Source organism: Amyelois transitella, chromosome 2, assembly GCF_032362555.1.
Source record: "Amyelois transitella isolate CPQ chromosome 2, ilAmyTran1.1, whole genome shotgun sequence".
NCBI classification, from domain to species: domain Eukaryota; kingdom Metazoa; phylum Arthropoda; class Insecta; order Lepidoptera; family Pyralidae; genus Amyelois; species Amyelois transitella.
Window position 1 is genome coordinate 8,796,836 of NC_083505.1, and position 15,394 is coordinate 8,812,229.

The following is a 15,394-nucleotide window of genomic DNA, read 5'->3' on the forward strand; positions in this document are numbered from 1 at the left end:
ATTCAAACTATATTCATAGAAAATTTCATTAAATGAAGTCCAGCGTTTTAACGGTGAAGTTTTAAAATAAGCTCTGAAGATCGCCTTTAACTTAAAATTGATATTTTTTAAGAACTAAGCTAGTTTCTAAACCAAGAAAAACTGAGAATGAAAAATCATTGGGTGTCTTTTTCATTCTCAGTTGAATATACATATGAGAAATAAAACGAATAAATTATGTACTCATAAATATTTATGTTAAAACTGGCCTAAATAAGTTATGCTTAACTTATAAACAAACTTACAAAAATGACTTCAACAAAACGAATCGTCTTATTTCCTAGTTTACATTTGTCAAGTTGCTTCACGGTTTCACCGAGAACAATTTCGTAGGCTACAACTACATTGAGTAGGTGGCTCATGAAGATATAGCGTGTTCTACACATACATGTACAGTTTGACTAAAAGAATTACAATTTAGAGCGACGGTATAGCAAACAATCAAAGCTTTACTCTTTGGTGTTCTAGCCGTTTCTTTAGGCTATTCTTATATCTGAACCTTCCTCAGTAAATATAAAGATCATGCAATAGCTATGAGCTACCAACCTATTCTATACCTGAACATGAACATTTTTAATATACTTAAGTAGGATAGATATTTTCACCTCTGCAAATATATTAATATCAATTACAAATCCAATAATAAACTGGGCAGGAGTTATCATAGCCTCCTAACAATATGCACCAGTACTAGGTACCTATTTAGTCTTTTTCAATGTTGGTCTTAAAATCTTAATAATAAACGAAGAAAAGAAAGAAATCATTAAACTACACTAAATGCATAATATACTTAAAGTTCGTTAACAAGTCTATTAAAGTAGCTTGCACTTTTAACTTGGTAGGTAAATTTGTAAAGATCACATTAATACTAGATTTTTAAAAGATTAATGAAATATTAACAGCACTCCATAAATTATACACAAACCTCACCTAATAAGTTATGCGGAGTAAAGTGATCATATGAATACACTTAAGTGTATCAAAAACTACTTATACATAACTTATGTTGGTAGCTGTTTTAACAGTTACAAGTCAAAAGTAGACGCCTATCTTAAAGTTTTAGAAATATATAGGCGCCTGAACGGACTAGTACCTCGGTGTAAATCATCATTAAAATAAGTTCTAATACTTAGATTAGACAAATAATTTTATTTTAAATGTCCACCCATCAATATATTGGTAAGCAGACCGATTGGCCCTTAAACTGGTAACCTTTCGGTAGTTGATTTTCAGAAAATGGTATTAAATACATAGATAATATGATGCTAATCTTAAATGTTAAAATCGTTAAGGCATTTAATTAAAATCTAAATAAATAAAGCGTTTTACACTCGACTAAATAAGACACTTCACTTTGGTTTCTTTAGACTTTACAATTATACATACACTTATTATTAAAACTTAATACCTAATTAAATGGTTGCTGTCTTAAATGTGACTGTAAAACTTTCGATTATCTCACATTCTGTTCTGGTAAATTACTTAAATAATATCAATATAATTGTATATCACGACATCATGGACGGATGGTTTAATAATAATTTTTATAAGTAATCATAATTATTTGATGTAACTGAAAGGCACAGTAGGTACCATAAAAATGTATTTAGATTTCTATGCGTAGATTCCAAAGACGAGACGAAAACACGAGATAACTCATGAGCGAAGTTGAGATTGAATACTGTTAACTGAAGAGAATTTTATCACAACAGTTTGAGGGTATGTACTCGTAGCAATTCTCTGTTAAAACATGTTACATTACTTTCGAATCTTAAGGCACTAGTGTAAGGTAACAAAATTATTTACAATCATTACAGCCTTTTCTATGTAAATCTTGGAGAAGTTTAGTTTTACAAGACAAAGTTTGGATATGAGCTACCGACAAATTTTTAACGCGTTATTTTGTCAACACAGAAATTATGCAAGGTAATATTGATTATTTTACTGTTAAATATCTCTTACCCCAACACCAAGTATATGGCGATACTAAAGTGTGTGCTTCTTGATGATGAGGACATAAGTAGTTTAGTTGGTGATAAGAGGTGCTAATGGAGCCGGTGTTTCATCACCGTAGAACCTGTAGCGATGCGGTGGCATGGCTGCGGGCTCGGGAGCGTCAGCGTGCTGTGAGTCCCTGTGGCGACGGAGATCCACTTTTCTTTGGAAGGCCTTGTCGCACAGCCCGCAGGAGAAAGGCTTGTAGCCAGTATGCTTGCGCATATGGGTGATCAGATTCGAGCTCTGGCTGAATGCCTTCGAGCACACCACACATTTGTGTGGCTTCTCACCTGTAACAAAAATTTTCTGTAATTTGATTTTCCGCTAGATTTGTCTTTCTTCTTTATTATTGGAAAATATATTGTTAATTAAGAAATGTCTTTAAATACGGTATAATAATTAATACGCCTTAAAAAGTAATTAAGTATATACATATATTAAATTTTAAGTATTCGATTTTGTGAAACAACTTACTACTCACCGAAGCAGTATTTAATTTCTAATTAATCCTCAAATCTACGTAATAATACGAAGGTATCTATCGCATCGTTAAGTAATTAAAGCTGGTATAATCGGAGGACTGACTGTATTTGTCATAACATGGGAAATTTATTATTTACCGCGCTATGCCGACCTGATTTAATATGCAACGGAGTCGTTTAGGCGTATAATCTGTTGGTGTAAAACTTATTTGGGATTAGTTAGTTGAATAAAAAGCTTTTACATTTTCTTAAGACATAGAAAATTTATTATCCCATAAGCATATTATATAGAATTTTCAAATGATTATTAAAAATAGATAGGTACTATTATATTAAGGTACATAAAAGAAGTTTTTATTTATGGTAATTATCATTCACAATTTAAAAAAACATTCAAATACAAAGTTATATGTATATCCACACCGAATACATACCCAGTAAGTAACTACTACCTTTTTAAGATCGGCCAAGAAACAAAAAGTTGTTCTCTCGAGTTTACGGATTGACAAATAAGATGAAAAATAAAGATTGTTTTATTGTAAACATAGAACAGGATTTAAGTAGGGTTTTTGTTTACGCCGTGATCGGTGTGTACGTGAAGGCCTGTGAAGGCTGGACGGCTAATTGCAGGCCGAGCCGCATTTTGGAATATTGATGATGAGGCATTTATCGAGAGGACGAGCGCCATGTAAGGTTGCTGTAAATCATTCTGAACAGCGTTGGGACGTGACGAGATGTCTCCGGTCACGACAAATATGTCCGCCACATTTTTAGCTGCTTAATTCACATCATTGGGCTTACTGGAAGCAGTTATCCCGTTATAAAAACTGATATATATTTTTGATTTATTCTCTAGCAAACTGTGATATGTGATTATCCACACAGATAATGAAATCTATGAAATTACATTATAGAACGAGATTTTAAACTGTGTAACTCACTTTTAAAATTATCACTTTCCACATGAAGTTCCTATCGATCTCATAAATAATTGAAACCTATGTCTGGATGCCATTTAAAGGTTTGTAATCACAGGCTGAAGTTATGTATAACTCGTCATAACAGTTTATAACTTTCACACTAACTGAAATAGCAGATAATTGCTTCGGAATCACTATCATCTATACTAAAACTTTACGATGAAGGTAATACAGGTGTGTGTGTAATAAAATAAATATAAAGCAATATGAATTTGTGAAAATACCTTATGTTTGAATTATTTTAAAAATTTTGTGATTATATCAGTCTCGATGTTTTCTGTGTGCATAAATTAGTAAATAAATAAATAAATACAAAGTTCATATTAAATTTCTGCCTAAAATAAACTGTCAATTAAAAGACATATTTTATAACCAAGACAAAATGCGCAGGGCGGGCATAATGACCTACATATTTCCGACGCTCAGTAATGCGTTTTTCGCTTTATGTTTTACCCAATAAAAGGGTTTAAATATAAACTAGGTATTTGAAAGTATGGAGAGTATATTTATTTGATTACATAGAATTGAGATATTTAGTCAGACACACTGAAACCAAGTAGATATGTTCCATAAATAACGCTGACTTACTATAAGTACATACATATATACAAACATAAAATCACGCCTCCTTCCCGGAGGGGTAGGCAGAGACTACATCTTTCCACTTGCCCCGATCTCTGCATACTTCCTTCGCTTCATCCACATCCGTAACTCTCTTCATGCAAGCTCGGCGGTTTCGGGTACTCTACTCTTGTATAAGTACTTACACAGATTAATAACTGAGCCCTTAGAAACCAACCTGTATGTATATAAGTGTGTTTCTTCATGTCAGATTTCTGATGGAACCTCTTCCCGCAGTATTGGCACGGGTAGGGCCGGGTGTCAGAGTGGATCAGGAGGTGCGTGGATAGCGTGCTGGACCGCTTGAAACATTTGCCACACTGCTTGCACTGCGCAACAGAATAAATATATTAGAACACCTTATAAAGTTTTATTAAAATTGAACTAATAAATTTCATATCATCTGCTAGTTTAGTTGATATAATTTTTTATTTAGGTATTTAACTTCACTACAAAATATGTTGCAGATGGACTTAAAGCATAGGGCTTTTTCAAAATTAAATGAACAGCGATGTCAACAGTATAATTCTACAGAGACGATGTTTACTATGTAACTGTTCAGGGTAAACATGTGTTTGTGCTAGTGATTGTAAATTTTTTTGAAATTTTTCTCTTAACATAGGTTTTTCTAAATGCAAATAAGCTTTTGGATTTAAAGTGCGCGGTCAGTTAAAGACGTGTTTTTTAAAAATCACTAGGTACACATTTTCATACATGTTAGCAATTACCGAAATAATCTTCATAATTAATCAACACCAATTTTAATTATTTTTTTATTTGCCAATATTTAAAGTAAAACAATTGTTATTGTAATTAAACATCAGCTCGACACCAGCCATCACCTTCGTGGGACAGCTAGTAATAAACTAATAACAGGGTATCGTTGTACTTTCAATCCCCTTCCACACTTTTCTTTGATTTCCTTCGAGACTACAAGTCAAAGCTTTGAATTTTTCTTTGTTCAGTAATAAGCTGCTATCAACGGGTTATTACTTAATTACACTTACTTTATAGAATATACTTTCTCTGCTATATGTTAATTAATGGTACTGTTACATGTAGTTAATTTAAAATTTTACAGGTCCAACTTTTTATTGCATTGTTAATGCATGTATAATTTTATACAATAATTTTCCATTTTTTAATATTAGGCCCTTTTTGATTACACTTTTAATGATCGTATGTTTAAATCTTATTTGCTAAGCTTAAAATTTTATATAAGAAAACCTTTATAATTACCTAGGTAGATGTTAGTATATGAGACCACTTCAGAATACTCCACAATCGAAAATTATTTACAAAAATTTAAGTCAGTAAACATGGATGAAAAGGTGTCATAGAAATTCCGAATATATTTAACTTTTACGAGGTCTTATGAGACAATAGGTTTCGTAGAACAACCGGCTGGTATACATACATTAGATTTATTTGATCAGATGTTTGTAATGTTCTGTGTAATAGACGTAGACGAATATTTATGCTAAAATTTGGCTACACGGATTTTCCGAACTAATGTTAATATATTTTTTGTGTTGGCCTTTATTTTCTAGTTGCATCATCTGCCACTAATGTTACGGGGCTTGGGACCGCCACCTTCTTACCAATATTTAACCTTTTAGAAAAACTACGTGTGGAATGTGTGGAGCTAGCCGAATTTGGTTTCATAAAACCAAATTCGGCTAGCACCACACATTATTAGCTTGCTTTTAATTATGTCTCCAACTCCAATAATTATATACGTAAGATATATACGTAAGATGATAAGATTTCAAAATAAGCAACGGTAAATCTGGGAATACAGGCAAACCTGTCAAATGAAGAGGCATATCGTGTGACGGCGAGCAGAGGGCCATTAGCCGGGCGGTTAGCCGTCAACTATGCGTATGATAATCTGCGGTGAATCCGCGTAGCGGCCCTTGTGACAGTTGGGCTTGCAGCTGCCTCGCTCGCGCCTCACAAAAACACTAACTTTTTTGGTCGCCTTTTTATACCGTTGATGCACCTCTTATAAACAACACAGGTGCTAGGTATGACTATCCACATATGGTTATCGGACTGTAGCGCGTAGGGAGGCGATTTTTTATGAGTGTCGGTAAAAAACGATTTCGTAGTGTAGCTTTCTTAAATGTGGTCAGCTAAGTAACTAAACCTATCAATACTTCAACTTTGTGAACAATTTTATATATAAGATACATTTAAAAATTACTATTACCATATAAAGTAAGTTCCCTATTTTTTTCTCTTTCTGATGTAGGTAGGTATGTGCATCTCTCGTGCATATATGTAATCTCGGAAAGATTTGGACAGATTTTGTTCCTGTATGAGAATTGAAAAGAGGGTTTTCTGAGGAAGGTTTTAATCTATAAATGCTACCCGTGCAAAGCCGGCGAGGGCCGCTAGTATAGTTATAAAGTTCAATAAACAATTAAATGTTATAAGCAATTCATCAAACTGACCAAAAACTGCACTACGCTCTACAACGATGATGACTATGATGAGCTCTACTCAATTTTACGCTAAAGTATGTGTGAAAACCCCAAGTTTCTTAGCATTTTTATCGCCATGTGACAGAAGGTAATTACTTATTCGTTCAATTATAACCGGCGCTCCGCCGTGATATTAAAAGTCGGTATTTTGATTAAAACCAATGCGGATTTTAATAATGGCAGTATGGAAAAAACGAAAAGTACATAAATGGCGAGAAGACGAGCAAGCAGGCTGCGCAAGTATGAGCGGCTGCGGCGCGCGACTCGTTCGCTTCACGAGTACTTATTAAGACAGGGGCAGTTTTTGCTATTTGATTTGTTAAAGAGACTAAAACTGATACTGGTTTGCTATTTTCGAACAGAAACTGTACAGTTATTCCGGCGCAAAGGATGTCGTAGGTCTTTGCATACCATTTACCGACTTTTTTCAATCGATAAGTATCTTGTCACTTTGTAATTAGTTTGTCCCTACTAGAATGTTACCTGAAGATTCTATAGGTAAATGTAGATACTCGCCTGGAATGTTTTTTCGTTTCTGTTTTCATTTTTCAGTAACATTGAGAAGTTGAGATCTCCGGAAGCGGCCGGTGGTAACTGATATGTTTGGTGGGCGGGTGCAGACGGGCATCGGCGAATTTCTGTGTTGGAGTCGTATTCGTCGGCGTCAGGACTGCTGCGACACCTCTTGACGAGTTCTAGAGGTGATTCTTCTTCTAATTTGACTTCAAGCGCCCATCGCGGTGGCGGCGACGAGCTGTCAGCCTCTCGTTCCCGTTCGCAAGCGCTTCCCGGCGACCAAATCTGTCTATTCTTTGTTGATAAATTCAGTGGTAGCTCTTCCTCGTCGTCTGCAAGAAAACAAGTTTCTATTAGATATACGGTCATGACCGTTCTTCACGCCTTTAAATTTAAAGTCGGACGAGTCAAATGGGTCGTCTGTGAAATGACTTATGAAATCTGTACAGGTGTACTGGCGACAGTTACGTCAATGTTTACTCTAGAATATTATGCTTCCATTGTACTTACTACTATTTGTGGATAACTACCTACCTCTTTTAAAATAATAAATTCCGGGACTGGCATGCTAGCGGCAGGGCTTAAAATTTTATTCGTTCTGAGTTTGAAACTTCTTTGAAACAATTAAATAAACTCGATTACGTGTTCTAACGTATCTTTTGTTTAAAACTACATTAAAAAACAAGAATGCATTAGTGAACTCAGTCATTACTTTACGTTCTGCTTCACGTATTATCACCAAGTAGGTAAACGGCATGAAATGGATAAGGGGTAATTTGAATACTTAACGAATTTGAAGCGGTGACAATGCGTTTGTCAAGTTCCCTTGATTGTAGGAACACGCGAGTTATTGCGACTTGAGGAGGTAAACGACTCGTAAACGGCGGCATTATTGACTACACGATATATAGAGCGTACAGAAATAGAAATGTTAACAGATCGTCCAAGCAAATGGCCTCATTGAAGCGTCTTCTGAATAGATAAATAGAGACTATCTGTTATTAAAGATGAATTGAATAAAGCTTAAAAGTATTATAATAAATATCTAAGGAAAACAATTCTTTTGAGTAGGTAGGTTTGAACTTGAAACACGATCAAAATAAACAAATATATTATGAAATTTAGAAAACAAACCCAACTAAATAATCTATCCATTCACTTTTAATACACTTATACTTATAGGTAATTAAATATACCTTCTTATCTTCTAATAGATAAATTCAAATATCTTATATAATTTATTACAATTTTAAACCGTGATGTGTATAGGTCGACAAAGGCGTTTAGTAGGTAGGTATTTTTCTGTACCCTCATTAATGCATGGCATGGGCACGCTGTGTATTAATCGTAACATACACTGATAGCTATTCTAATGAGGAGTGTTCTGGAGATATAAACGTAAGGAGGACGAGGCGAAACCAAGTTTTGCAATAACGGAAACATACTTATTACCATACATTACGATTTCTGCAGTTACCTATAGAATTAACATATGTACTATAACGCTTAATAAATTAGCTATCTACGCCATAGTTACTCGTAAAGAAGTGGATTCTTACTTACTTACCTGTACCTACAAATGCTACTATCGTCCGTGTAAATCAATTCTCATTTAAAAAGCATTCCAAACGATTCTAATTATACTAACTACTTATTCATCCATTTATTCATATAGTCACGTCTATATCCCTTGCGGGGTAGACAGACCCTACAGCCTTGATGAGACTGATAGGCCACATTCAGCTGTTTGGCTATATGATAGAATTGAGATTCAAATAGTGACAGGTTTCTAGCCCATCGCCTTAAATAAAAATCCCAAGCTTATAAGCCTATTCCTTAGTCGCCTCTTACGACATCCATGGGAAATGAGATGGAGTGGTTCTATTATTTTTTATATTGGTGCCGGGAACCACACGGCACATACTACTTATTTACTTATACTTATCCGAAGCCTTATTTTGTTTCGACGTCTTATTTGTGAACCTGTCACTAATAGAATAGTTTTAGTGAATATTATTTCCATCAGGCCATTTGACTAAACGTGGCTTTCGAATTTTTGGTTCTGTCTACCCCGTAAGGGATAAAGACGTGTTATTTGTTTGTGTCGTTTATTTAAATTTGAAGTGCCCTGATTAGATAAAAGAAAACTAGACTCACCATCTCTTGGCGGAGTTTGTCTCGAGTAATCGAGAGATGGGCGCATGAAGGGTGGTGAACCTCGAGGAAGCAACAGAGGCCACACACCAGCTCCTCCATATAGCGCTCCCAGACCGCTGCAGTACATTAGCGCTCCAAATTCTATAAAAAACAATACGTGGTAGAATGTTGCAGAACTATACGAATTCCTTAATAAAAAAAATATATATTTGGCAACCAATATATTAAGTTAAATACGTCACTATCTGAATATTAGCTCCATCACTAAGCCAGTTAAACGTGGGTTTTAAGTATTTCCGAGACTGTTGGATTGACCCCGTAAGGTAAGTGTGTATAAAGCTCATAAAGAGATTCTGAGACTAATCAATGACTCGTTCAAACTAAGTTGCCTCTCATCTTTTCGTTTTCCCAATTGTACCCTCCGCTACCAGTTCTTCGGGGTCTGGATTCCACTAGATTCATTCAAAATAAGTTTATGTTCAAGCTACGAGATTTAATTAATATAAATAATTATAGCAACAAATTTTATGCATACCATATTGTTTCAAAGCTCTCCCTGCTAGTTCAATATCGCCAAGTTGGAGCATATCTAAGCGATGTCGTGCTAAAGAATCTGGTGAATGTGGGGGTGATTTCGGAGACGGGGAATTAGGAGACACACTCCGGTCCGGAGACGGAAATCGGTGGGCCGGCGGCGGCGAGGAAGCCTGGAACTGCTCGGCGAGCCGGGATAGCAGCACGTGTCTGGACATCCTATGACAAAAACGTCTCTTATTATAAAAAAGTAGGCAATTTATTTATAAACAATTAAGATTGGTTCCTTGTTTAATGGTTACATTTTCAATTTTTCCACTATTACACCAGAATATTTGTAGATAGTAGCAAGCACAATTTAATTAAACAATAATGGCACAACCGAAGAAAGTCTTAACAACAGATTACAATCTATTAACTCAATATTACAAAATAGTCTATCGACGGACATAGCTTTGAAAATGGCGATAACATCGTGTTTCACGTGACCACCGTCATTATCGGCCGGCTATTTGTTGACAACGCTCGCTCTGATTAATCCGGCCACTAGTGCTGACAGCGCATCGCATTAAAAGCTCAATCAAGTAAATGAAGAATCAGGATAATGGAAGTGGTCGCCACTCACCGCCTGGCGCCCGTTGCGTACGCGCATTAATAATTCACGTGCCGAGTAAAACAATCTTCATTACGCTAACCCACATTAGATATTTACACAAACACTCGCTGCCGTCATAATCCAATTCATGTAAAAGGCTATTAAAACTATATTCGTATACCACGTAATCCCTTATTAATTCCCTCTGTCAGAATCATAAGTAATGAGTCTAGGAATGATTTGCTGAATTTCCTAATTACAGCGATACAGAGATCCCATGGGGCGATACGGGCTAATGGTGAGCATTACCTGGCTGACACATTAATCTCATCGACAATACATGCGACTTCGTTTCCATTTCATGCAAGTATGTATATTAATTTGATAAAGCAATTTGATTGAAGCTATTATCGCTAATTGGCAAACAAGTTAGCTCACAAATCGTGCAATGTAAAAGAATACAGAATTGCCGCTTCATAGGATCTAAAAATCACAATCATAATATCATATAAGTATTTCCTTTAGGTATTTGATAATAATTTAAAAAGTTGTATGAGCCAATAGTAGGAGAAAGTTAAGTACCTAGGGCATCTTATGTACCTAGTTATGTCATGGTGATTGTGTTTACTTTCTGTGTTGTCAATATTTTAGACGAGGGTTGTATGTCGCAATTTCTTATATCAATAAAGCAAGTTTTCATTACTTCGTGAATGACAATTACGTCTTGATTGCCACCATTTTTTTTTATCGTGCGACATTATGGGAACTACGCAAGTGTCGGAAAAATCGATCAGGGAAGAATGTTACTACTAGGTAGCCACCTATGTACTGTATAGGTACTAAATACTCGGTACCCACTGCAAATTCGTTGCATGGGGTCCGTTGAAACTGTGTCAATAGGCTAAAATCCAATTATCCTTCTATTATTATAAATGCGAAATTTTGTGAGTATGTCAGTATGGATTCTGTTACTCTTTCACGCAAAAACTACTGAACCAATTACGATGAAATTTGTATGTAGTAAGCTGAAGACCCAGAATAACATATACTTTTTATCCCGGAGTTCCCGCGGAAATGATAGGGTTTCCATGCGGACGAAGGCGGCCTCTAGTCTATTAATCATTAAGGGACAGTTGAATTAATTATAAGGTTTGAATTTTATTTACTTTTAGCTGTATTACTAGTAGCTGTATACCTACTTAGTTTAACTGATTTACAAAACTGTACACTAACGTTTTTGCAACAAAATGTTTTTATTTAGTAGTTTATAATGTTGCTTTAAGAGCAAATAAATAAATGAATATATTCGGGACAAATTACACAGTTTAAGTTAGCCTTGAAGTAGGTTCGACACTTGTGTTACGAGATATTAACTATAAATTATAATAAATATGTACATACTTATGTATATTTAAATATCCAAGACCCAGGCCAATCAGAGAAAGTTCGTTTCTCTTCATGTCCTAGCCGGGATTCGAACCTGGAACCTGCGGTGTCACAGACAAGCGACTACCGATGCGCCACAGAGGCCGTCGAAAATTAAATAATTTTTAATTTAACACATTTACAACTCTTAGGTACTTGTTACTTAAAAATTGTTGTAGGTAATATGTTGTTGTCAGAAACAAATGCAAAGAGAAGTATAAGTTATACCACGGAAGACTGAAAATCTTAGGAACTTATTTGGCATCCTACAGAAGGCACATAATCGGTGGCCTTACTTAATTTATAAATAAGGTAGGCTCATTCTCATATTATTCAAATGTTTTGTTGCATATGGATGTAAATGTAATTAAAAGAAACTGTTGAAGCATTTATGACGTTTACTCAATGGTTTGTGATCACAACTGTTTGGGAAACTTCGGAAACGGATTGTTTGGTTTAAAACACATGTAGGTAAGTATAATGTAACTAACCAGTACCTACGAGTATGTCGTGTTTATTAAACGTGATTATGTTGCATTAAATTATTCTTTACATAAACTGCTATATTTTTGCATCGTAGAAATTAGACGTGGAAATGGCGGTTGGAAATACTTAATAAAAATATGTAAAAAATTATCAACTAGTACCTATAATGCAGCATGATTTCAGCACAATATAATGAATAAATAAGAACAAATTAATAACCTAATTATTAAAATATGATATCGGTATAAGCATAAGATCAAAAAAAGGATTAAAAGATTTCTTCGGGTGCCATGAGTAGAGTAAATACGTTAACAATCAGAGGCGTAACATAAATTTCACTGCTCTCCTTCTTCAAGAAAAGTATGGTTTGTTTATTTGGTTCTCATCAAAATCTTGATCTTGGTTAGTAGTTAGTCAACCTTAAGTAGAAAAAGAAAATTGGGAAAGCGAACCCCGAACTTTGGACCCCGAAGCTTAATGACAGAGCGTGCAACTGGGTAAACGCCAAGACGAGAAAGAGATTTACATCAGAACCTTATAGAATCGGACACTAAATAGGTAAGTGTAATGTCTAAAATACTTATCAGTTAAAAGTCAACAAAAAAATAAGGATGGGATTAAATTTAATAGCATTTCAGTACATTAAATGGAAATTAAACATACTTAGATATAAGTAAAGTATATCCCTGGTAAATAAAGATATTGTCACAAGGTACCTACATAACAAATAAATTGACACTGCTTAAAGTTCAGCTTACGCATTAATAAGGGTATGGACAAAGTAGATATAATTTTCTCCTAAAGCTTGTTTGTATCACTCCTTGAATTTTAAAACTTTGTTACAAGTATTTATCAATAGGCAAGTTGTTAAGCTATATGACTTACCTCGGGCAAAAAATCTCAAATCTCCTCACTCACGCACTCAAAAGAAAATTATAAAAGTATGTAATAAATCAGTTCCAATTCCACAGAAAATCTGATACCATATTTTACGGTAACTTTATAAAGTTTAATCAGTAAGCTACGATTGTTTTGCCGCGCGTGTCGTAGGCTCTATGGGGTGAATCGCGCGCCGCAGGCAGTGCGTCGCGTCCGGCGCTTGGCACCTGACTGAAAGCAGGCTCGCGCGCCACGACCTACCCGACTGCTCATCCACAATAACGTTCTTTTTTCAAAACTCTGCTATCAAAAAAAGAGCAGGTCGGGCGGAGGCTGCGCAATAAAGATATGATTTGATGAAACGGCCACTTGACAGGTGGCTCGCGTCGCATCCTCGCATACACCAGTTAATTGTTGGTTGCACTTACGTTGACGGCGCAGAGGACGCACTGAAAAATGGCTTTTAAGTATTAATGCCCTCAAATAAGCGGTTGCTACATCGTGTGACATTAAACCTGCGTTATTATGCATAGCGAATGTTAGCCGCTGATAGACCGGTCCGGTTGGAACAGGGTAGGTAGTAGGTTACTTATAGATTGTAAAAATAGAAAATAGATTTGTAAATACAAGTAATTCTAGTTGTGTACTGTACAGATTACAGGAAACAGCTCGCATAACGGAGCTTAGATTTCAGCGCGCGCTCCGCCCCCGGCCTGTGATTGGTCCGCTTCTAACGCTGGGCGTGGCGTCGCCGGTGCTTAGACTCTATTTTGTGTTTGCGAAATCTACAAGTTTATACATAATTTACGAATATTTTACTACCTTTAATGGTATTGTATCAAATAAAAATGAAAAATTGTAATTTTTGTAATTAAGTATAAGACCAGTCCAATTCTTCATATACATAGGTAGTTGTCGTAAGAGGCAAATAAAGGACTACAAACACCAACATCCAGTGCATCCAAAATTTTATACTAAAATCACTTTGGCTTCTGGTAGGCATCTATATTTAAAATTCTTTGTTGAAATTGTCGAACTATCAGATTCTAGACTAGATTTTGTAGCCCTAATGTAGATAACATCTTGTTGATTAAGTACAAAAATTTTACACTGAGATAAACTTTATTTTTCTCTGTACTTTACATACCTACATCTTCCATATTTTTTCATTTGTATGTAGATAGGTTTTAAATGTATTAATTATAAAGTAGTCTGGGATTTTAATTGCTTACATCACGCGAAGCATCTAAATCAATGTACATCTCAATATATAAATACATACCTTTCGTCGAATTTTAATTACTGCTAATCAGGTTCTGGATAGCCGTTTTACGTTGCATTTGCGTTTATTCGCATATTGCATTCTGAACTATACTTATAGGTGTATCAATTCGGTCAAGTAAAATTATTTTACGGCCGTGTGGTTCCCGGCAGTTTAGGTAAGGTCACTCCATCTCTTTCCCGTGGCCTCATTCAGCTGATTATGATGTAATGATAAGAGGGAAATGTATGATGTTGGCTTTTTTCTTGATTGTCTTTTACAATCTGCATAGAATTAGATGCAGCTGGCATACACAATGTTTTTCTTCACTATCAGACTAGTTTTTTTTGTTTGACCAAGCCTAACACATCGGAGAAACCGTATGATTCAAATCGCGTGATGTGACAAACATTTCATTATTTGCTTTTGTTCAATAATAGATCTAGTACAGATATTGGTCACAAGCATAGTTTATTTTACGGACGGATGCGAGATAAGTTTGTTACCTCTTATCAGTTAAACCTCAGGTAACCGATTTTAATAAAATAACAATGAACAAATGTAGGTATTTAGACCTTGAAGAAGATACAGGTTTCTTATTTTATTCTTTTCAACGAGAACTGCGGACGAAAGCTAGTAAATAGGTACCAAGTTATTTTAAAAAATTTTACAAATTTCAGGAAATTTGAATCGTCTGATTGTTCGTATGAAATGCAGAATTAATGAAATGAATCCAATGCTGCAATTGCAATCGTTATTGCGTACAGAATACCGAATGCTTAAATACTTACCCCGTTTAAACGGCCGACGTGATAGGCGACTACCTATTTGTGTAATACCAAGAAAAGTATTTTTATAAAGCCCGCTGGTCAGTCTGACCTTTTGATATTCTAATTTCTTCATGTCTAAGTAGTTTTTAATATTAATTCATGTGT

General features: G+C 35.2%; 1 protein-coding gene across 1 annotated transcript; it reads right to left on the reverse strand.

Annotated features, from left to right (window-relative positions):
- Positions 1-252: 252 nt before the first annotated feature.
- On the reverse strand, positions 253-13,360 carry LOC106133577 (zinc finger protein Gfi-1b). The gene is made up of 6 exons (XM_013333358.2): positions 13,205-13,360; positions 9,815-10,032; positions 9,280-9,420; positions 7,123-7,454; positions 4,299-4,449; positions 253-2,327 (listed from the first exon to the last, which is right to left on the reverse strand). The coding sequence occupies exons 2-6, from the start codon at positions 10,029-10,031 to the stop codon at positions 2,065-2,067; spliced, it is 1,104 nt and encodes a 367-aa protein (XP_013188812.1). The 5' UTR covers position 10,032; positions 13,205-13,360; the 3' UTR covers positions 253-2,064.
- Positions 13,361-15,394: the final 2,034 nt, after the last annotated feature.